General features: G+C 37.5%; 1 protein-coding gene across 1 annotated transcript in view; it reads right to left on the bottom strand.

Annotated features, from left to right (window-relative positions):
* Positions 1–20896, bottom strand: part of ltk (leukocyte receptor tyrosine kinase) — a 35053-nt gene extending 14157 nt beyond the window's left edge. Inside the window, exons 1-16 of the mRNA XM_077731150.1 lie at positions 20674–20896; positions 10620–10718; positions 9159–9302; positions 8732–8960; positions 7860–7996; positions 7575–7718; positions 6329–6478; positions 5484–5584; positions 5250–5410; positions 3894–3988; positions 3375–3446; positions 2995–3169; positions 2318–2468; positions 2109–2231; positions 1248–1404; positions 98–283 (exon numbers count right to left, since the gene is read on the bottom strand). Of these exons, the coding sequence (XP_077587276.1) occupies positions 98–283; positions 1248–1404; positions 2109–2231; positions 2318–2468; positions 2995–3169; positions 3375–3446; positions 3894–3988; positions 5250–5410; positions 5484–5584; positions 6329–6478; positions 7575–7718; positions 7860–7996; positions 8732–8960; positions 9159–9302; positions 10620–10718; positions 20674–20728 (2179 nt within the window). The 5' untranslated portion in view covers positions 20729–20896. The remainder of the gene's footprint in view (positions 1–97; positions 284–1247; positions 1405–2108; positions 2232–2317; positions 2469–2994; positions 3170–3374; positions 3447–3893; positions 3989–5249; positions 5411–5483; positions 5585–6328; positions 6479–7574; positions 7719–7859; positions 7997–8731; positions 8961–9158; positions 9303–10619; positions 10719–20673) is intronic.
* Between the last annotated feature and the right edge of the window lie 1457 nt (positions 20897–22353).

The raw sequence follows: 22353 nt of genomic DNA, 5'->3' as shown, positions 1-22353 counted from the left end.
ATTCACAGTTTGCTGTAAACATTAAGAAAAATAAACAAATATATATAATTTGTGCATTAAATAATTAATATACATAAAGCAATCAGTATATTCGCACCTCTGTAGCCACCTCCTCCTCCTCCAGCAGTGCAGGGACCGCCCCCTCCTCCGAAGCCCCCATAGGTTGACCAGCCCAGTTTGGACTGAGATAAAAGGCATGCTGCACCCCCGTGAGCACCTTCCACTAGTGATCTGCCAGCCACCAGGTTTGAAGTGAGGGAGTCTTTCCAGCCTCCACCCCCACCTAAGGAGACCCCACCAAAAACATTGAGTGATTATTATTGTTTTTCATTTATTAAGTTATGGGCTTTTGGGGAAATAGGGTGGACATTTACGGTAGCAGAACTTTTTTTGATGAATATTTGGCTCCAGCAAAATAAGGGGAGCCTGAGGCATTTATTAAAGTTGAGCACCATGATTGGAATATTGAGGGATGTGTGCAAATAAATGTTTACGTTTCCTGCTATAATGTTCACTATACTTTGCAGGAGAGACCTATTTTCATTCCCGTGCAATTAAGAGGATTGCATGCTGTTGGTGGGTAATTTAATGGAATCCTTAGTTTGAAATTGAATGAAAGTGGCAATGTTTGCGTTATACATTCTGCAACGATGTTTAAAAAACAAGTCTTTAAAATACTGTAATACTTTCTTTGAGTCCAGTAAAAAAATGTAGTCCGCACCACTCGGAGCACATTGTTCATATTCATGCTTCAATTCAAACTGATTTAACAGAACACATAGTGAGTGGTACATAGTGAACCAGTCAATTGAATTTTTTTGTGCTATTTGGCTGCATTTACAATGCCCTAAAGTCTCACTCGCATAATTTTTTACAGACTAATTAAATGATAAAACCTTGTCGAAAAGATTCAATTGTGAAGACTCACACAAAGCCATAACCACTGAAATGGTGTAATAAAAATAAAAATGTTTCCTTCTGCATTGGCTCAAAGAAAAAAAATAGTCGAGAGTTGTTGTGTTTATCGTGTAATGAGTCGTAATATAAAAAAGTAAGTCAGAAGAGCAGGTAAAATCTGAAAAAAAAAAATATTCCGGGGGAGATTTGACAAAAAACAACAAAAGCAAAAATTAGAATTCCTGGTAACTATTAAAACATTTTTTTCGGAACATTTACACTTAAAGCTGATAGTGTGATGTCCTTATTATTATGTGAGATTTTTTTTCAAATCACAACCATCACAGTACCTGCTTGACCTGTTTGGCCATTGGTGTTTGGTGCTGTGGTGCTGTTCTCAAACTGCTCCAATGGTATCTGATCCGGGTTGGACTCTGGGTCTTCCATGTAAGCATTTCCTCCTCCACCAGCTGCGATCAGCAGGGGAATTAATTCGTCGCCCTCCATCTGTTAGGATGGCATCACATTTATTCATCCTGTGTTTATGTATTTATGTACCATGAGGTAGCCAGTAATTCAGAGACATATTACTAGGCAAATGCAATGATAAAAATATTCAACCCGACAACACACACACACACAGTGTGGTATAAAAGAGGCATTCTACAACAATGAACTAAGCTTTCATGAAAATAAAACAGCTTTGCAGAAAAGAAAGTCCTTTAAACTGTGACTTGAAGTAGATTTTATGAGCATAAGAAAGTAAATAAGAGTATGTAAAATTGTGCTTTGATTATTATGTGTAAAAGGAGAAATTATGTAAATGGTAATGGTCATTTTTCAGTGTTATTATTATCCTTCAATCCATTAATTTTCTGTATTGCTTATCCTCATAAGGGTCACGGGTAGTGCTGGAGCCTATCCCAGCCAAGTAGATAAAGAATAAAATAAGGCTATTATTAATTAAATATGAATTCCTTAAACGTTTTAATACTCTTTTTTTTAAACTCTTACTGGTTACTCATTTAATTCACAAGTTGCCATTGACGGCATTAGATTTACAATCCATTTGAACTAGTTGACGCAAATGAAAAGTCAATCATAATTGGTGCATATAAGGGTTAAATGTCCCAATCTAGTAATTCCTCTTGTGTGCCTTTTTAGTAAGTTTATGTAAATGTTCATCATCAGAAAATGAGTGCACAGGTCACCTTAAAGATGTAGGTAGCTCCTCCTCCTCCTCCGCCTCCTCCAGACCACTCTGTTCCCCCTTCCCCCCTGGTGTCAATCACAGATGACTCCCCGAGGCAGATTTTCTGGGTTTGGGAATTTCTCTGCATGGAAAAGAAAGATATTTATTTGAATTCAGTGCATTGTTTGTTTGTTTTTTTTCATTCATCCAGACGGTCGGCGTAATCACCCCGGGGCACGCGTCCTCTCCTTGATGGCCCACTAAGATGTAGATCAATTCTCCTTTCTCAAGAGGAAACACAGCCGATATAAAGATTCCGTGGTTGCGTTTGTTGTGGTTTTTGGCTCCTTTTCCTCCTGCGGCGCCGTAAGCCGAAATCCTGAATTAGTAAATAATGTAGACACTAAGTGAGCCTGGTGGGAAGTACAATGTCCTTTTTTTTTTACTTTATATTTGTTCTAAACATGCTTGCTACTCAAAACACTCATATCTCAAAGAATGTTTTGTGTTTTTTTTCCAGGTGAGTCACCTGATTTTGTGTAAAAAAAAAAAAAAAAATCCTAAAAAACTATCCCAAAGCAACAAGAAAAAAAAAACAAATTATTTTTAGCAAATCAGTTTTGCAGTACAAAATGAATTTGTGAATAGGTTAAATTAATTTTTAATTTTTACTGATAATCCAATGTGATAAAGTGAGTATCATTCGAAATCTTGGTCATGAATTTCATTTTTTTTTTTTTGTGTTGCTGGATTTATTAACTGTCTTTATTAGTACAATTTGTTGAAGTGACTTAAAATTTGAAATACTACGCACATGATAAGCCTCCCAATTGCACGTTCATGGGATGGTTTTGGATTACCTTCCATTCCACGCATGTTTATGCACAAATGAGCAAGTGACTTACAGGTATCGATTTGTAGCCGGAACCCTCCACATTTGGACCCCCTTCAAGGATCCTTCTTTCCCCACAGTCACACTGACATTTTTGTTCCTGTAAGTGCTGTCACACTGAGCCTGGGTCGGCCCATAAGGACCACTGGCGCCACATGAGTTGAAGAACCAAGTCATCAAGGACACGTCTAGGGGACAGACAAGAAATGTGGGTGGTGAAAGTTTTAAAATTCTAGGCGAGGACTGGGGAAGATGAGTCTTAATGCTCATCGGATTAACAGTTCCTTTAGAGTCTTCATGCATAAAGAGACACATCAGCAAAACAATCCATTTAAATATAATAAGAGTGTATCATTCGGAATGGATTTGAAATGTCACGCTTTGGAAGCTCACCTGAAAATGACGGATCCGTGTGGGGGATCAAGAAATCCCTCAGGTCGGCCATAGGCATGATAGAATTGAGATCTGAAATGAGGTAGGAAGGAAAAGGTGCCGTTAAAAAGGTGAAAAATGACATAGTCAATCTTTTTTCTCAAAATAAAATGGGAACATTAAATTGAATGACTGCCCATGCTACCTTAGAGACTCAAAATATTAGAACGAACTTTCAGTGTGAAATCAGTGCAGCTTCACAGGAAACTAAAAAGAAAGTGACTGGTGAGTGACTGGTTGCATATGGGCACCTTAAAATAGCAATCCATGGTGGTTAATCCTAAATTAAATCATGTTTAATCAATAGTCTAAGTATAAACTGTACTTTTGATGATCAATTTTAAGAGTTAATTATACTGCTAGCCATACCAAGTTGACCATGAAATAAATAGTCTCCTGTGACGGGGTGCCCGATCAGGTAATCAAAGTATGGTATGGCAGAAAATGTGAGAATTTAAATGATTCAGTATTTTTCTTCACCTGTATAAAAGCAGTTTGCAGTGATGGCAATGTCATCCAAGGCGACATCAGCGTGGGAGCCTTGGTGCCAAACAGCTGTCACTTTGACACGGAAACTGTAGCAGACAGTCAATATATGCAGGCTTATTTTTAGAACATCAACCAACACTGCTTATGTACAACTCAATCTTGTGGTTCTTAGCATCTTTCTGCTGTAGATTTGAATTATAGATATTATCTGTAGTAGACATTTTTTTTAATTCACTGCCACCCAGCTACTTCAGATGGTAAAGACCTTTATCTCTCGCCAATGAGAAGAATTTTAAAATGAAGTCTAGGTGTGTAGGCAGAGATTGTCGGGGGGTCTGCAGAACGCCCCATATGTGTTCTGCTGAGGCAGCTAATAGAAGAAACGTGGGAACCCTAAAACTGAATTTTGTAGAACTCTGTTAGATAACAAGGATGAAATATGTAGTTCTGTCCGACAAGCAGGATCATGACTAATTTAGTGCCCTGGCATATCGCAGTATGTAATTGTTGCAGGACAAAAGCACACATTGTCCACAGAACCATTTCCCAGGAGTGTATGATTAATAAAGCGCTTCATAAAGCTGACTGTGTCTTATGTAGTGTTTCAAAAACAGACTGGAAGTCCTCCAGAAAATCATGTGCATGTAGAAATGACTTTGGGTGCATGACCTTTTTTGGAGATTTAAAAAAAATGAATAATGGATATATTGAGATAAAGCCAGTTTCGGAAATAAGAAAGGCCTTATACTATGTTTAAAACTTTTGATTCAAATGCAGGAATCATGAACTACAAATGAAAAAAAAAAGCTGTATTGCAGTAGATGTTCAATTGTGGGGTGAGAATTACTTTGTGGAAATAACTTGTAAATATGTAAAGATAAAGGTAACAGATTGTGTTCGACTCCTCCGCCATGAAGACGAATGTGTAAGGCATCAAATCTATAAGGATGAGTTAGAACATCATAGGACGGTACCGGCTGGCATCACATCCACTCTAAGAAAAGAAATCTCAGACTATTATTTCTGAACAGCAAAAAATGAAATAGAAAAGAAATTGTCTGATCCATTGAGACTTGATTTTTGCTACACATTTTGGAGAATACAGTTGGAATACGGTGGAAAAAGAACATGGAATCAGAGTTGAGAAATGACTGCAATCAATGGCTTAAGTTGGACTGAATTGCTGTAAGGAATTTTTGGGCACACTTTGGACCAATCATTTAGAAATATACTGAAATTGGCATCTTAATGAAGTCAGACCTTGAACTGTACCTTGTAGAAACTAGAGTGAAATGTGTGGAGGGAGGAAAAAAAAACAAAATCGTGTGAATATACAGTAAATAGTACCCATGATGAAGCTCAGTCAGGTGCAGAACAGCATCCTCCCAGTCATCTTGCCATTGACCATGTTCTTCCCATATTAGTGGTTCTGTGGAAGTCCCATTTTCCTCTATTACCACTGACAAAGAGCCATTGAAGTAGCCAAAGAGATAAAAAGACAAATGCATCTGCACAAACAAAAATGTCATTTCAAACAAGGAGCTGGCATATGCAAAAGTAGTAGAAGTGTTCATGGCATACCAGGCAAGTTGTGTTGGCGACAGGAGGAGGAAAAAAAGGACTCTTGACAGATGCTTCTTTCAGTCCATGTGTTTCTCTAATCTCCAGAAATAGAAAGTGCCCTGTGTGAAAGACAAAAAAATATATATGAAAAACTAAATTTGTAAAACACAGAACTTATACTACACTTTTGACACAGTAAATCCACTTTTTTCATTTCACCCTCCCCTACACCAGCTTTCATGTCGTCCTTCACTACATTTCTGAGCAGAACTTTGCTTCACTCCTTTAATATTTAGACTAGGTGTAGGGAACCTATGGCTCGGGAGCCACAGGTGGCTCTTTTGATAGCTGGATCTGGCTGTCTGCTAACCGGTGAGCTAAAATATGGAAACCAGATACTACATCTAGAGCGGCTTTAATCTTCATATTTTTGCATTAGACTCTTCTGGAATGCATACTCATTTAATAGCAACTGCATAAGAATGTCAAAGGTATTTTTTTCCACTTTAAAAGTGGTGAACTACTAAAAACATAGGCACACATTTGTATATATTTTAACTTTTAAATTCGGAGAATTGCCCTCAAGGAATAACATTAGAAAATATGAATTGTTTATGGCTCTCTTCGGCAAAAAGGTTCCCGACCCATGATTTAGACCCTCATAAACGACTATGGTTGAACCTGGGTCTTTTCTCAAAATAGGAATCTTGGATAAATGTCAATTTTTTGCTAAAAAAAACATTATTTTAGCATGTAGGGTTATGCAATTTTCAGTTATACCTTTTTGTACTTAAAAGCATAATTATAGTCAAATGAGTATAATACATTTTGGCCTGTAAGTTCCCATTATGCATAGGACTTACCCGGCGTACTACTGAGGGCGATTCCACGCATGTCTTCTCTTGACAACAGCGCGTCACCATCCACCCTCCTCCAAGTCGACCTCTGGTCTGAAACGGACCAACCGCAAGCATCTTGTTCAAATGTGCAGTGTGAGCCAAATGGCATTGAACCTGAGAAAAAGAGAGCAAATTGATGTCAGAGCTTGTTGCAACAAGAAACTACAGCTGCTACCAAGACCCCCGCTGTTTCCTCCCAGAATCCTAATTTCCCAGTAGAGGATGATGAGTGTGTTGCATATTTCAAATTGGGACGCAAGCAAAGGCTCCGGGATGATGTGTTATTGCAGTGTATGGCATTGGTCGTCATTTGTTTGGTATAATTATTATAAAGCACCACCATGGATTTAGAGCAATCAAGTCAAGATGCATGTGTTTACTTTCAGGTTTTATTTTGAAGGTCTGCACTGACTATAGACGCTGGGGCACTCATTGACTACTTTGAAGGGTTATGAATTGGGGCTTAATAAATTGTGTATTACACAGCATTTCACTTTTATATTTATCAATTTGTCCGAACATCAACCTGCAGTAATTCAATTCCAAAGTGTTTGGGATTTTAGTAGGCGACTACAGAGTTTCAGACTTTTCTGTCAAGCAAAAAATGCTCCAAAAAATGAATGTAATAAATTCACCTGAGGAGCACTTGGAAACATTTGGCATTTAAATCCAAAAAATTCCCACTTATTCACTGTAGAAGAGAAAGAATGAGGTATTTTAAGGTAAATTGCTGGCAGGTGTAGTTGCCAGAATGTGTGATTTACTGTAGGAAAAAAAGGGGGGAAACTGTGAAATACCTGTAAAAATGGCACAGTGGCTGGAAACTATAAATATTTGATACATTTCATTCTTTTTGTTTTATATAATTCTCCAAATGTAATCAGTTTGATGTCAGTGATGACAGGAATGTGTTCCTTTTCTGTCATCAACTGACAAAATGAATCTTTGAATTTTTCCCAAGAGTCTTGCTGTTTAAATGTTAAATGAATATATTGCCGCAAAGTTTTATCTCATTAGTCGCTACAGAAATGGCTCAACTACAGAATCTAGCGAATTACTTTGAATTGTTTTTATTTCAGAGAGTCTACTGGGAGATGTAAAGTCCTTTGGTGGTTTTGAGTGATCTCCTGGTTCTGATCAAAGACCCAACAATTATAGAGCACATCACCCACGGGTCATGTAAACGCTTTCCTGACAAATAAATCCTCACCGCAGATGAAACCCTCATCCTCTCCTAAAGGGCAGTCCGTGTGGAAATCGCACACATGTTTTTGGTCGATGCAGTACTCGGAGTGCTCGCAGTAGAAATGCTGGCCACAGTCCACATTCGGTGGGATGACCTCACCATCTTGGTCTTAGCCAGAACACAAAACAGAAATTCATGCATCCGGGTTTGAGGATAACTCAAAATTATTACCCTGATGAATCAACCAATTTGTGTGCTTGCTTTCAATGCTCAACAGGTGTGAAGATTACGAGAACTCTCTAAACTTACCCAATGCACAGTCTTTGAAGCGTATTGAATCGAGAGCCACAATGGAGCCTTCCTGTACACATCCAGTGTAGCTCAGAATCACATGGAAGGGCTCATCCATATGGCCTATTTCAGTTGTGATGATTTCCCACTCTGAACTGCAAAATAAAAATGTAAAATGATTTAAATTTTTTATTTAAAAAAAAGCATTCAGGTTGGAAAGTTCGAAATGACTAAATCAGTCACGATCATATTGTCGGCTCAGTTCTATTTTGTTTCCTCACTCATGTGGAAAGTAGGCTATTGGAGCTCAGTGTATACACCTGATCTACATCCTAACCTCATATACATTTATCGAAAACAATTGACATCTTTATCCATATTAACAGGGATAAGTCTGTGATAATTCAACGATATACAGTAATGATGTTTTTGCAGCTCTAGAGGCAGGCACACCAAGCATAGGCACATAATCCCACTTAGAGAAAATTGAAGTGCATTAGCGCATACCCATTGCCTACTGTTACATAACCATATTGCCCATCCGTCGTTCTGTCCAATGATTAACTCAATTTATTTGCAGACTCCACATCAGCAGAAAGAGAATGCTTTTATCTGAGCTCGGGAGGACCGCACCGCAGCATTATTCAATAGAAATACCTGCTCTAATATCAAACAATATTCCTGGCTGTACTTTAACCATTTAGCATGCTGGTCCACAACACTTCAAAGTACATCGCTCCTTATACACTTAAGAACTATGGGAGTGAAAACCCTTCCTTTCTATTTTCTGTTTTACAAATTCTAATTGTGGCATCTTTTTTTAATGGGCTATTGGGCATGCATTATTGTAATTCAAATTTACCACTGCGTTATCAAGTGTGTTTTCTGACCTGGGATCCTCTCTTCTTTCAGACTTTAACTCCAAAGTGTCAAAGCCTGAGCTGGAGTAAAGTGGCTTGATCAAGACTGTGAAGTTCCCTGCCAATAGTGATAACTCGTATAGGGCCAGATGCAAAACACACTGGTGCCCACTGCGAAGCATGACAGGGCTGTTTAAATGGTATTCACATCTTGTGGAGGCCTCCACAACAGGGGAGGGACTCAGGAGAAGAAAGTGACCTTAAAGAAAAAACAAAGTTTGACTTGAAACGGCTGCTCTAGAGCAGTTTCGTGAGCCTGTCGCCCAATCCGTTTGATAAGCACTTGGGAAAAACTGCTTTCTTGGATATCAAAGACAATGGGTCGTGATTAAAAACAGCGTGATCTTTCTCTATGAATATTTGATGCTGGGAAGCACGCAGCGTGCGAGGCTCTCACCATCAGAGCTTCCCTTCGAGTGGTCCGCCTCAGGCATCCAACCTGCTTGATCCCTTTGCCGTGCCGATACCACAGACCAGTCCCTTTGTTGGCTTTGATTCGATAAAGTCCAGAGACATGGTGACTCAAAGTCACAGTGGAAAACTGCAAGAAAGTATAATTCAGCGTCATGGTAAAGTCAGTGGGAATGTAAGTCCAAACCAGAATTCAATTCGTAAAGAAAATCCCAATTATTCATTGAAGAGTTGAATTTCTTCCCAAACCACACAAAACGGCTTCTTTTTTTTCCCCCAACAAGTTGACTGCATCAATTTAACAAACTTGAACAGCTTGATGAGTCTCCGCACATACACTCAAAAACATGTTTGATGTGGCAAAAAAGAAGGCTATATATTTTTTTTAGACATTAGATCAAAGCTACAAAACAAGATAGCAGCATAATTTAATAACCAGTGAGGAATTAAAGGATTAGTGGACTTCCCTTGAACCTAAATATCTTTAAAAAAAAATGAAAATGGTGGTCACTGTTCATGTTAAGTGAATTGAGAGGCATATAGTTCCTTTAAAAAAAATAAAAAAACAAGTCTGTCATGTGACAGCTGAAGAGGAAACTGGCACTTCAACTAATTTGCCAAACAGATCCCCCTTGGGGGTAATGCTGATGCAATGTCCATTATTAAAGTATTATCTTTCTTTTAAAAATGGACTTTTTCCCTTCTCCATCATAATTTAATTACAACTAATGCTATGTTCACAATGGGTTGAAAAGGATTAAGGTCTCTTCATCTCTAATCAAACCGCTATATTGGCTTTTTGATGGAATAAGCTCATTTTGAGCTATTACTACTTCTCCCAGCTTTCTTTGATAGTACTGTCATTGTGGGGTTTGCCATAGCCTATCTCAACTGACATCAGTACTACACCATGGACTGGTCGCCAGTCAGTCACATAGAGAGACAGACGACCATTCGCATCACATTGCATCTCAATGCTATTGCTGTATTTTGCAGATTTTGTTTGTTTGTTATTATTAATAACTCAATTCAGGCATTATTTATGGAACAAACAGTGTGCCACCAGGCATCCTCTAATTGTTTTTGAATCATTCTAACTGGAGAATAGTAATGAGAAGAAAAACAAAAGATGATCGTAAAAAAACAATGAGATATTGTTCATGATGATAGAGCGATTGATTAACTGTTGTGTGTACAGTCTTATTCATCTGGAATACAACACAAGCTAACTCATTTACTGCTGGCTTGTGGACTGCTAAGTATATCTACCAATGGCAAAGATAGAGTCATTTCAGAGGATTTAAAATTCAATTCAGATGTTGCAAAGAGTAGTGCTCAAAAGCCCCAAATCTGCCATGAATGTGACAGATAACAGCAATTATTCTTATTACTATTATTATCTGAATAATGATGAATGTTTGTACTGCTTCAGGTGTGAATTATTTACATTGATTGTCTTTTTGTGGGTCGGTTTGATGAAAAAGCAGCTCATCTGATGTGTCGTCCTCTGGAAGATTATCCAGGAATGCATGACAGCGACTGCAAACTGAGAAGAGAGAGCAAAAATGATTGTCAGCGTGCTTTATTGGTCATTTTTTACTGTTATGAAAGGAACCGTACATGAGCACACAGTACTTAATGTCCAACTGGTACCTTAGGAAGTTAGGGTTAACTGAATTTAATAGACTGGACTTCATTGGCAGGATTTTTCATGCGCAGTGAGCTCACCAGTTTAGTTTCCTTGCTGTAGCATTGAGGTTTTAGTTTTTATTTTTCTCCCTCAAAAATCGGAAAAATGGTTAACACATTTTGTGTTGGTAATTGCTCCAACACGAACCCTGGCGACATAAGCCTCTATTTTTCTCCATCCGGCCAATCAGTGAGCTGAATGGAATGAGCACATAGATGTGGACCAGTCAAAACATCAAAACATTCTACTGGAAAAAGTGACAAATAACGTGTTGTATGGCTAAATCGTCAACTTTTGTCCATTCATCTCCAGCTATGCAGAGACAAACAGATTAGATTCATCCCGTGCATATTTTTGGAATTGTACAAATTCAATAGTTATGGATCTGTGTGACTCTTTGTAACTTGTCTTTTAATACCCCTTGACAATTCTTTTATGTAGTGTGTAAAACTTTGTGATAATGGAACTTTAAACCGCATTTGGTAAGGTACAGTTATTTAACAGCCTGCTTTGTTGTAAGAGGACTGCCAGATATGAATGAATTCATTCATCGCTACAAACAAGTGTTTACTTGCTAACAAACGGTTTGGAGTGTATCTATTGCCAGAGTTAGCTGGGAACGTCTCCAGCACACTCCTGACCCTCGTGAGGATAGGCATTACAGTAAATGGATGGCTGTAAGCAAGTCTCGCAAAGAAGAAAATCCTCACTCCAAAGCCAATTGCACGAATTTGCATAATCACCTTGACTGAGTGAGAAAGTCTACCATTTTAAAGTCAAAAGTTGATATAAATAACCAAATGTGTCTTCTCAAATTAATCAAATTCACTTGGAATGTTTTTGTTTTTGCCTCATCTTATTTGGAGAGTTGCCTCTCAATAGATACAAAAGTCATTTGGTTTTTAAGGGCTCACTCGCTGCAAGGAATTATACACGCCTGGGGGCAACCACTAGTTACCAGGTTTCCAATAACAATGACTGCATAGCCTTTTCGCTATAATTGAAGTTAAAAAGAACATAAAGACCAACAACAATTGTGCAGACATTTAGCCTGAGCCAGATGAGTTTTTTGAAGAAAATAAGATAAGAATACCGCTGTCAAAGAAAGGGCATTTGACAGAAATGGAGACTTCAGAACAGAGGGCACAGAGCTGGAAAGAAAAACAGATGAAGTTCCTAAGAGTGAGGAGAATGAAAATATAAGCCGAACAGTGTGGAACACAGCCAGAATAAAAGTGCATCGACAAGCACTGGACCATCAAGCCTAACTGGCATAGAACCGTTGAGCACCAACGCACGATCTTCGACCAAAGCCTTTCATTCTCTGCAGCTTTACTTGCCAAATGAATTCCCATCTTCTTGGCCAATCCAGATGAGGAAGGATTTTACAGAGAGACCTCTAAGCTCTCAGCGACTGGTTAAAACACCTGGCCTTGGTGCCAGGGATGGCCCCCATCTGGCAGCTAAGGAGTTGATCTAATCTAATATGCCTCTTTCAGAGCAAAGCAGATGTATCTTACTTAGTTAGGTTCAAACACATCACTCGCATCCTGTTGTTGTTCTTTGCACTGGAACATTTCAGATTTACTATTCACATTTCTTACTGGACATGCTATCATTTCTTTCTTCTGTTAGATCACTGATTAGCTTTAAGTGTCAAACCTAAAAGGTTAAAAGTCATGCAGTCTGTTGCCCTCAAATTGTAGTTCAAAATTGCATTTGTGTTAAAATAGAAGTTTTTTGTAGAACGTGAGAAAATACATTATAAACACACCCGTGAGACTTGGTGCTAAACAAGTTAGAGTCTCATGTGCATGGTTCTATAACCCATTCGAGTTATGTTCTAAACGGATTGTGACCTTTTCTACTCATCAGCAGTGATACTACATAATCCCACTGCAGGTTTCCCAACAGTATTGAAATTCCCTTTGTGGTGCTGATGACCATTAATATAAACCACATAGCAACACAAAGGCAATTTATACACTATACTTCAAAAGCTGATTTGACATATACAGTGCATCATATTTGGTTCATAGCTTCGAATATGATGAAAATTGATTGTTTTAAAATGAAGAGACTTGAATGATTAAATAAAGTGACCAAAAAGTCTATTTATTTGAATCAAGGATAGTTCCGAAGGTAAACATGCCTGATGACTTTGGCAATCAAAAGGAAAAACAAGGACTGCCTCAAATATTTAAATTCAGGGACAGTTTTGTGAAAGATTCACGTCTTCTTATCTAACCATTTTAGTGATTTATCATTCAACGCAGTAACATTTTTGTCAGCTTTTGCTGTTGGGCAATAATTAATGGTTTGTTGGCCATTCAGTGGCGTAAAAAATCCACATCAATTAGTCAGGAAGTCAATACAACAGTTGACTTACACATCTAAACTTTACAGACGTTTCAATGAGGCATTATTGTACTAAACATGTTTTTGCAACTTCATGAGAGACTGAACGGCGCACGTGACATGCCGGACATTTAAGAAGCATGACCGGCAAACAATAAAGACGATGGGTGCTATCGCCGCGACATAAGCGGTTGCGAGTGCCTCTAAACAGCCGTGTTACTGTGCGGAGACGCCTTGGGGGCAAAAAGGCCAAGCATGACTAATAGAATTATTTAATAAAAGCAACCAGAGAGCTAACAAGGGGGTTAAGCTTTTAAATGGTAGTTATGCTTGTAAAATAAAATGAACTTTGGTGTCATTCTTTAAAATAAAAGAGAGAGAGAGAGAGAGAGAGACGGGGTATTCATTAAATATAAATACTGCATATCATAAAGCAACTGTGTTATTATTAACATTGAATAGCATCTGGAATCTCCCTAAGGCCCCAAACAACTTGCTTCCTTTCACACTAAGTCAGTTTCTTTTTCAATTTGGGAAAAAAAGTGGAGAGTGAAGGAAACAATTAGCTTGGATTGAGCCAAAATACAATTTTGTCACTCAACAAACAGCTTCAGAAGGAAATCTGTGGAAAAGCAGTTAGTTCAAAACTAACCGGAGGGGACAGAATGTGGTTCCATGGTTATCATTAAATTTAATTTAATGGTTAGGCTTTCGAAGTTGAAAATACTGCTGGTCTCAACCACCGTTAAATGTATCATCATTGCTTTATCAGAAAGGATCGTGTTTGTGAAATATATGAGTTTTTAATGGGAGATTTCGAAGAAAACTATCACGTGGAGATTGCGGTCATTGAACAAAGCAAGTGAAGGCTGGTTTTAACCCCCCCAGAAAGATCCCAAACTCACAGTTCTTCTCCTATTAATATATATTTTCACTCTAGTCACTTCCAAACCAATAGAGATGGGTGAAGGAAGAAGGATTTGAACATCTCATTATGATATCAGAAATTCAGTTCCCCATTTCTTTGGCAGTTGTAGGCAATTAAAAATTCAGACCTCCTCAAAATGTCATCAAAATAGCAGAACTAAAAAGGCATTACGTCAATCATCTGTCATAGACTGTCTCCTTCACTCCACCTGCTTAGAATATCCAGGCATGTCACATCCTTTATTCCAACTGCTGCCTAAATAATCGTAATAATAATTGTAAATTAAATCTTCATCAGACATCATTGTAACATACTGTCCACAAGTAGATTGGCAGCAAAAATGGTGACCTTGGAGCAACTGCACACACACTATAGGTAATTGGCTTTAACGAAAATCTGTACAGAATTGTAAGAGGCTAAAAATGTTCTTTTATTTTTGAGCTGGTGTAAGCAGTTTCATTTTTCCCCATTATATCCACTTTTGTGAGTTTATAGAATCATTGGCCAATCTCCAACCAAGAAGGCTAACACAGGCAATTGCCTGGGGCCCTGAATTAGTAGATAACATCACATTAAAAAAGTTATCACTTTAGCTGCCAACATCTTCTCTTACTCGTGTCAATTGAAAAGACTATTTTGGCGGAGATGGGGCAGAAATCAGAAGATCAGAGATTCCAAATTTGGCTGGCTATTTAAAAGATTAAATGTGCCAGCGTTATTTATATTTATGAACATCTTGTGGCTTTATCCCAAACAAAAGTTCCACAAAAGTCGACCCAGTAAGCGGTCAATTTGCTTGCTTCTCCGCTCTTAACCCTACAATTGTCAGTAAAGATAAAACAGCTTCCAAGATGGACCATATAGAATATTGTAGTGTGTTGGTTGGTAGTAATATTTGCAAACGATCTCAAATTTGGTTATCCCTTTAAAAAAGAATGGAGGTTGTTGCCAAGAATTAGTTCAAAATTACGTTGGTCACTTCAAAAACATCAGTGCAAAGGGAAAAATGGGAGATCAGAACCATATTATCATGCCAAGTTAAGCTGATTGAGCTCAAGGTTTACTGTTTTGATGAATCATTCATTGGCCTTGAGTAAGCATGTCCTTGTCAAAACAGTGTCTATGGCTCTAAGCAATGACCTTTCTACATCTAAATACACCACTCACAAATATTCATGTGCAGCTAATTAAGCCTCCCCAAACTATAATTGGATCCCATGACTCCACTTTAAGACCCGACTGGCAACATCTTGACTTTAGTTAAGAGTCAACCGCTGTGATGCTTCAATCTTTGATTTTGGCTAAAATGCTGTGTTTGCATGAGTTTGTTCGTGGTTGCACGTCTATTATAATCAGCTATGATTATAAATGGCAGTAAAAGATAAACTAAACATTGAAACATTGAATTCAAGATGACTCCGTACAAGTACTGAAAGTTGGCAGGTTGAAGTTATAAGAAACTCAAAGTTCAGAGGTACGGCAACCTCCATTCTTGACATAAATGTAATGGCTTTTTGCATGTTCATCTGAGCGGATCCCATTGAAAACACCGGATGAATGTAAAGTACACACTGTGTTTTGTAACCTATTGTGAAGAACAATTCACGAGGGGATGGCGAGGTACTCCACTTTACTCCCTATTGGCAACGACACAAATGGAAAATCTGTCCAACATTAAATTCTCTGCCAATGACTTACGATACGTCATACGTCATCAAACAAGCTAAAGACATAAACAAGACAAAACAGCCATAGGAAAGCCGCCATGGACCATGTTGTGCACTTTGTGGTTCTAATACAACAATCATGGACCCTTCCGAAAAAAAATATAAAAAATAACACTTAATATTCTTTGCTGAACCACATACCAGTAAATTAATAAGGCAAAGTCGACCATCGGCTCTTTGTTAGTCAGACAAAGAAAAGCTGGCTGCACCTCACGTTTTGAACTCAAACTTGTTATGTATATATGCAGAGATTGAGTATATAAAAAAGGGTCAAAAAAGGCTATGTTACCATGGATTATATGACATTTGTCGACCAACTGCTTAAAACCTACAAACTTGTTCGTCCTTTGTACAAAATGCACCATTCTTGACAACCTTTGATTCATATTTTCTGATTAAAGCCAAACGCACAGACAGAATCCATTCAATTAAACTGCGAGGAGTCATCTAAACACAGTCACATTTGATGAAATGTTTGTCGAATACATTCATTAGATCCAACATTAAATCAGAATTGTGTACTTGAACCTTCAATGTAAAGTCTAGTTATGAACGCATATGAGAACCTCACTGAGACCTACCACGTGTTGTCTCAAATGTCCATTGCTGATGCTCATCAGACACAAAAACCCACATATCTATTTCCTCTGCACACAATTAAACCAAATTGGTGTATCTTGGCGACTTTTGCCAAAACGTGACGCAGCGGTGAACTGATTTGCACTGCAGTCTTGTGATACATCACGCGGCCATGGAGCTGTTGACATTGGCCACATTGTTAGCATCATCCACATATGTGCTTCTTGATGAAAACAAACTGTTTTCATTGTGCGTTGCTAAGCCGCCCCGGAAAGTCTTAAGTCCACGGAACTTATTAAATATGAAACACTTCATGAGTCTTCTTCAGGGTGATGTATTATGTGTTAAAGACAAAAAGCATGCCATACATTTGTTAAATATTAAAAAGGGAAACCCTATGATGGACTATGTGGATAAAATGTCCAATAAACACATTGTTTTTCCACTTTTTATCAGAGTTGTGTTGCCGCAACTCAAGCATCATCTCATTTACTGATGACAGCAGTTATCTGTCCCTTTTGTTACTCCTTGAAGAAGAAAACAATGCCCCACAAGTGGTTATTTGCTTCTGCTTGGTGTGAAGTGGTCACAATAATCCAAACAATTCAGTTTTGCATAATAATAACAAAATAACAACCAATCACTGGGTACATATGGACAAGCATTTATCCTTAAAAGCTGTACACAAACCAGAATTTAACATCTTGACTGTTTATGATAAGGACTCTGTTTCAGCTGAAGTATCCCTTAAAGTGAGATAAAAAAAAAATAAGATTAAGCTGAATTCATTAAAAATGAGACCGTACACATAAAAATTTAGCAAATAAATCAAAACTGAGCTGCAACAGTCGACTGAAAAGACACTCAAGTATTCTTCAGCCATCAAAACTTGCTTTTTTGTGCTTTGTTCCTAATGACCGGGAGAAAACCAAGGCCACTCAAGTGCACGACTCACGCAACGAGTGGCACGCCTTCCTTCCAACTCACGTGTCTGTGAAGTCGGCGGACGAGTGATGCCCCTGCAAGCACCACTTTCATCTGGAACATAGGGCTGGCTGGCTCTTATCCAGCCACTTCACTTGTGCTTTTTAAGGAGCATCACGGCTGTACAACGTGAAAGTAAAAGGACGAAGCAGGTGCTGAGATGGCGAGACAGCCAGTCAGTGATTCATTTTGCAAAGAAAAATGTAAAACAGTGAGTATTATTATTAGTGTGTGCTACTTGGCACAGAAAAAAACTTGAAAACTACATGAAAAAAATGAGTGGCATACTGAATAAAGGATAGATAGTTCTTTGACATTTTACAAAAATAATACCACCTCACAGAACTCTCAATGCCCGCATTGATGGTGTTACACGTCCAATCCCCTTTTAGGGTCTAGCAGTAATTGAATGACAACTCAATTAAATTTTTTTGGATGTCTATTATTATCAATGGACTAGAAATATCACACACTGGACATTCTATATTTTGAATAAAGCTTGAGAACATGAAACAAAATGAGCGGAAAACTGAATAAAGGAGAAGTAGGATTTTTCTGAGGAATGGTTGTACTATGTAGATCGATGGTTCTTGGACATTTTATGGTGTTTAAGGTCCAATTCCCTTTTTCTAGGAGTCTGGTAGGAATTGAATGATTTCCCACTTTCAGTCCTCCCTCTTCAAATGAATTGGACAGTTAAATCATGTTAATAAAGTGAGCTCAGTCCAGGGAAAATTATAATGTATTTAAGGAGGGAATAAACGTTAGTATACTGAAAAAGTTTTGTCCTACAAATTATAAAAGAAACAATTCCAAAACATTCTATAAAAATCTTTCGTTAAATTCAATACAACTGCACTGTACTTCATAAATTCGCTGTCATTGATTACTAAAGTCATTTGAACATTTAGTTCAGTCCATCTTTTGTTTACCACTTGAAGGAATTTATATACATTTGGATTATTTTAATGTTTATTTCTGGAGTTTGCTATGCAGGACAGATACAACATGATCTGTGGCTCAACAAACTTATTGTTATGACATCACATTGACCAATGTTGATGTTATTTGAGTTGAAATGGCAACCCGCCTACCTTTTAGTACAAAGTGTGTCTGGTGTGTTGCTAGTACTGGTTGAAAATCCCAAATCGTGCATATCCAAACTGGTTTACAAGGGGAACAGTGAGTGCAGGTTTTCATTTCATTGATGAAGAGGAAACATTGTCACCCACCTGGTGTCTTAGAATATACAATCAGGTCATTGCAGCCAGGTGCTGCTGCTAGTTCTAGAACAAATCTCATTGGTTTAACTGTCCGTGCTGGATCAGTTGGAACAAAAACATGCACTCACTGTGAATAGTTTGGGCACCACTGTCCTCATGGACTCACATCTACAGTTGAGGAAATTATGGTAAAAAATGGGGAAAAACCCAACTACTATCAGGCAGTTTGTCTCACATCAGAGAAGCCGTGTCTGCAGTCTGCTGAGTTTTACAGCACTATGCTGGTTAGACATTGTAATCCAGCAATCCATCATATTAAACCTCATCTGCGTAAACTCCATCAGTTCTATATCAACTCTGTTAAAAACAAAGATTGCTTAGAAACAAGAGCAAAGTGATGACTTATTGGAAAGCCTGAAAGCAAGTTTTATACTTTTATAGTTCCATAGAGATAGAAGTTATTGTTGTTGTCAATTCAAATTCTTTTCAATTCAAATTTATTATTTTATTACACATTTTATGCATGCATGAAAAATACAATTCTAAACTGAAAATTGAACTAACTAAACATATATTTGTCATGTGGTTTTATTTTTAACGGAGGTCACATTTGATTTATAATAGTCTACTGCTTGGGTAATTCAATTTTAAACTGCAATGCTTGGCTTTCTGTATTTTTTAATTTAATCGATTTTAACCTGAGTTAACAACTTGGACACTTTTGTAACATTTTCAGAATATTTTCATAAAATGGGAAAGCCCCTTTAAATGAATTAAGAAAGGAATCACAGACTGTCTTCAAATGAGGACACTGAGCTAGAATTATATTTCTAATTGTAGTCTTGGTCTGAAAGTACTATTTGGGAAAATCTGCTGATTAACGGAGCTAACACATTTTTTTAGCACCCTCTCCCCCAATGCAATTTGTCCCTGGTCCATCACTAATGCTGCAGCAAACTTAAAATATTCTGATCAGAATTTTCAAAGAGAAAAACAGGGCGAGCAAGGATTCACAACTCCCTCAATGCAAAGGGCCAAGAACAACTGTAAAATGGCATTGAGCAAGATTCACGACGTGCCTTTACTTATTCACTACTGAGATTAACTCTCCATAATATTTAAATTTTATGATGTACACTAGATGGCAGGGAGGAGAAGGTTTTTGGCACAAATCATTGCTGGCCACAGATTGCATGAAGCAATTACGTAGGGATATTCAGTCTTCTCCACTTTTTAGCTGTATGAAAGTGAACTGTATAGTCCTACTACAAGGGGTGAAACCTGCATGAGAGAGCATTCATTGCAAATGGACCCCCAGCCATTCAAAATCGACCGATCTTTTGTGCTTTAAAACCCAATTTAAACCCACTAATGCTAATAAGGTAGGACACATGCAAAAAGATCACACTCATAGGCAGAGAGCATACTATACAACTACATAACTAACAATCAAAATTATGTCTCACAATACAAGAACAACTCTATATATATATATATATATATATATATATATATATATATATATATATATATATATATATATATATATATATATATATATATATATATATATATATATATATATATATATATATATATATATATATATATATATATATATATATATATATATATATATATATATATATATATATATATATATATATATATATATATATATATATATATATATATATATATATATATATATATATATATATATATATATATATATATATATAATATATACATACATACATACACACACAGACAAACACACACACACACACGTGCACACATACACGCACACAAACAAACACGCAGATGTTTCAGTATGTTTAGAATGATTTCCTTTCATTCAACTTTCAGAAATTGTGAACTTTTTTACCAAGTTTTAAAATAGGCGTTTTGATATTGAAGTGCAAAGAAAAGAAAGGAAAAGATTTGAAGAGCACTTGATAAAGTGAACGAGAAAAGTTTCAAAAAGAGCGACAGATAAAGTTGTCACTTACTCAATAGAATCGCGACGTGAAAAAGAAGAGCGCCGGGCTTTCGAACGCCGTCCATGGCTGACTATTGTGCGCAAATCCAGCCAGCCCGCAAAATACGCGTCCTTTAGCTTCTCATGAAACCGCAGTTGAGACTCACGCAAGTGGCCCCAGGAGACGCGGAGAGATAGCTCAGATCGTGTTTGCTCGCTTGCCCGTTTGGGAGACTGATCCGGTCACTGGTCACACCGGTCGACACGGAGTGAGTGATGTTTTGAGGGAGCTCTTTCGTGATGCTGATGCTGCTGCACTGACGTCACCATCACCATCCACGCCCCCCTCTCTCGTTTGCGTCCCTTCCCCTCAACTCAGCACTACATCAAAGTCTGCCTTTACTGCGGACTACATCAAAGTCTGCCTTTACTGCGGAACCATCATTTGTCTTGACACACACGCAAGCAACAGGTCCAAACTAATTCCCACCCACTTTTAATAACGTACAGATAATTTTAAGTATTTACTTTACAGAATGGATCCATACATGCATCTCACCAGAGAACTATGCAAGTAAGAAAAAAATGCCGATATAAAGTGGTAAAGTAAAAAAAAAAATAATAATAATTATATATATATATATATATATATATATATATATATATATATATATATATATATATATATATATATATATATATATATATATATATATATATATATATATATATATATATATATATATATATATACATACATACATACACACACACATATATACTCACTAGGGACATGTGGGGGTGCTGGAGCCTATCCCAGCTGACTTTCAGGCACAAAGCAGGAACACCCTGAACCAGTAGCCAGACACCCAAGACAGAGACAGACAACCATTCACACTCCTCCCAGTTTTCATTTTCATGTTCTCCCCGGGATTGTGTGTTTTTTTCTCCAGGTACTCACATTTCCTCCCACATCCCAAAAAACATTCTGGTTGAACACTTGAAATTGCCCCTAGGTATGAGTGTGCGGGTGAATGGATGTCTGTTTCCTTGCGCCCTGCAATTGGCTTACCAGCATTTTAGAGTGTCCTCCACCTGGTGCCAAAACTCAGCTGGGATAAGCTCCAGCAATGTAAGGTAAAATGAATGAATATTCGAATGGTGTTGTCAGAAAAACTCATTTGGAAATACCTGCTGGGGACTAATAAAAGATTATTTTAACAAATGCAGCAGCTCAGATCAAATTCTTTCTCCTGCTCGTTTCGCAAGAGTGCTCACATAACTGAGCCATCGGGAAGAGGAAGTCAGAGAGAAGCACACAAAGGAAATTAGTCCAATAACATCATTAAGATCATCTGATTCATTTCACTAAAAGTTTTTGTACTGTCCTTTTAAAAAGGAAAATTAACCCTAAACATGAACAATATGTATATACTCAAACTTTCTATAATCGAAAGGCCACATAACTTGCAAACTGCTCCCAGTAACATCTATTTACATTATATTTACGAGATGTAATAGACGGAAGAGAAACAGTGTCATCTAATAGAGACTTGCATCTTTCAAGGTAAATGCCAGATGATTATTGCTATAGAACTCTGATTTTCAAGAACTATTTTCTCCATCCATTCATACTGATGTATCATGTCTGCTTCATTCACATATTTTTTCTATCCTTTCATTTTCTACGCAGTTGAATAAACCGTGTTTG

Source organism: Stigmatopora nigra, chromosome 13 (genome assembly GCF_051989575.1).
Source record: "Stigmatopora nigra isolate UIUO_SnigA chromosome 13, RoL_Snig_1.1, whole genome shotgun sequence".
Taxonomy (NCBI): domain Eukaryota; kingdom Metazoa; phylum Chordata; class Actinopteri; order Syngnathiformes; family Syngnathidae; genus Stigmatopora; species Stigmatopora nigra.
The sequence above is the reverse complement of the archived record's forward strand: the minus strand, read 5'-3'. Positions and strand labels throughout refer to the sequence as shown.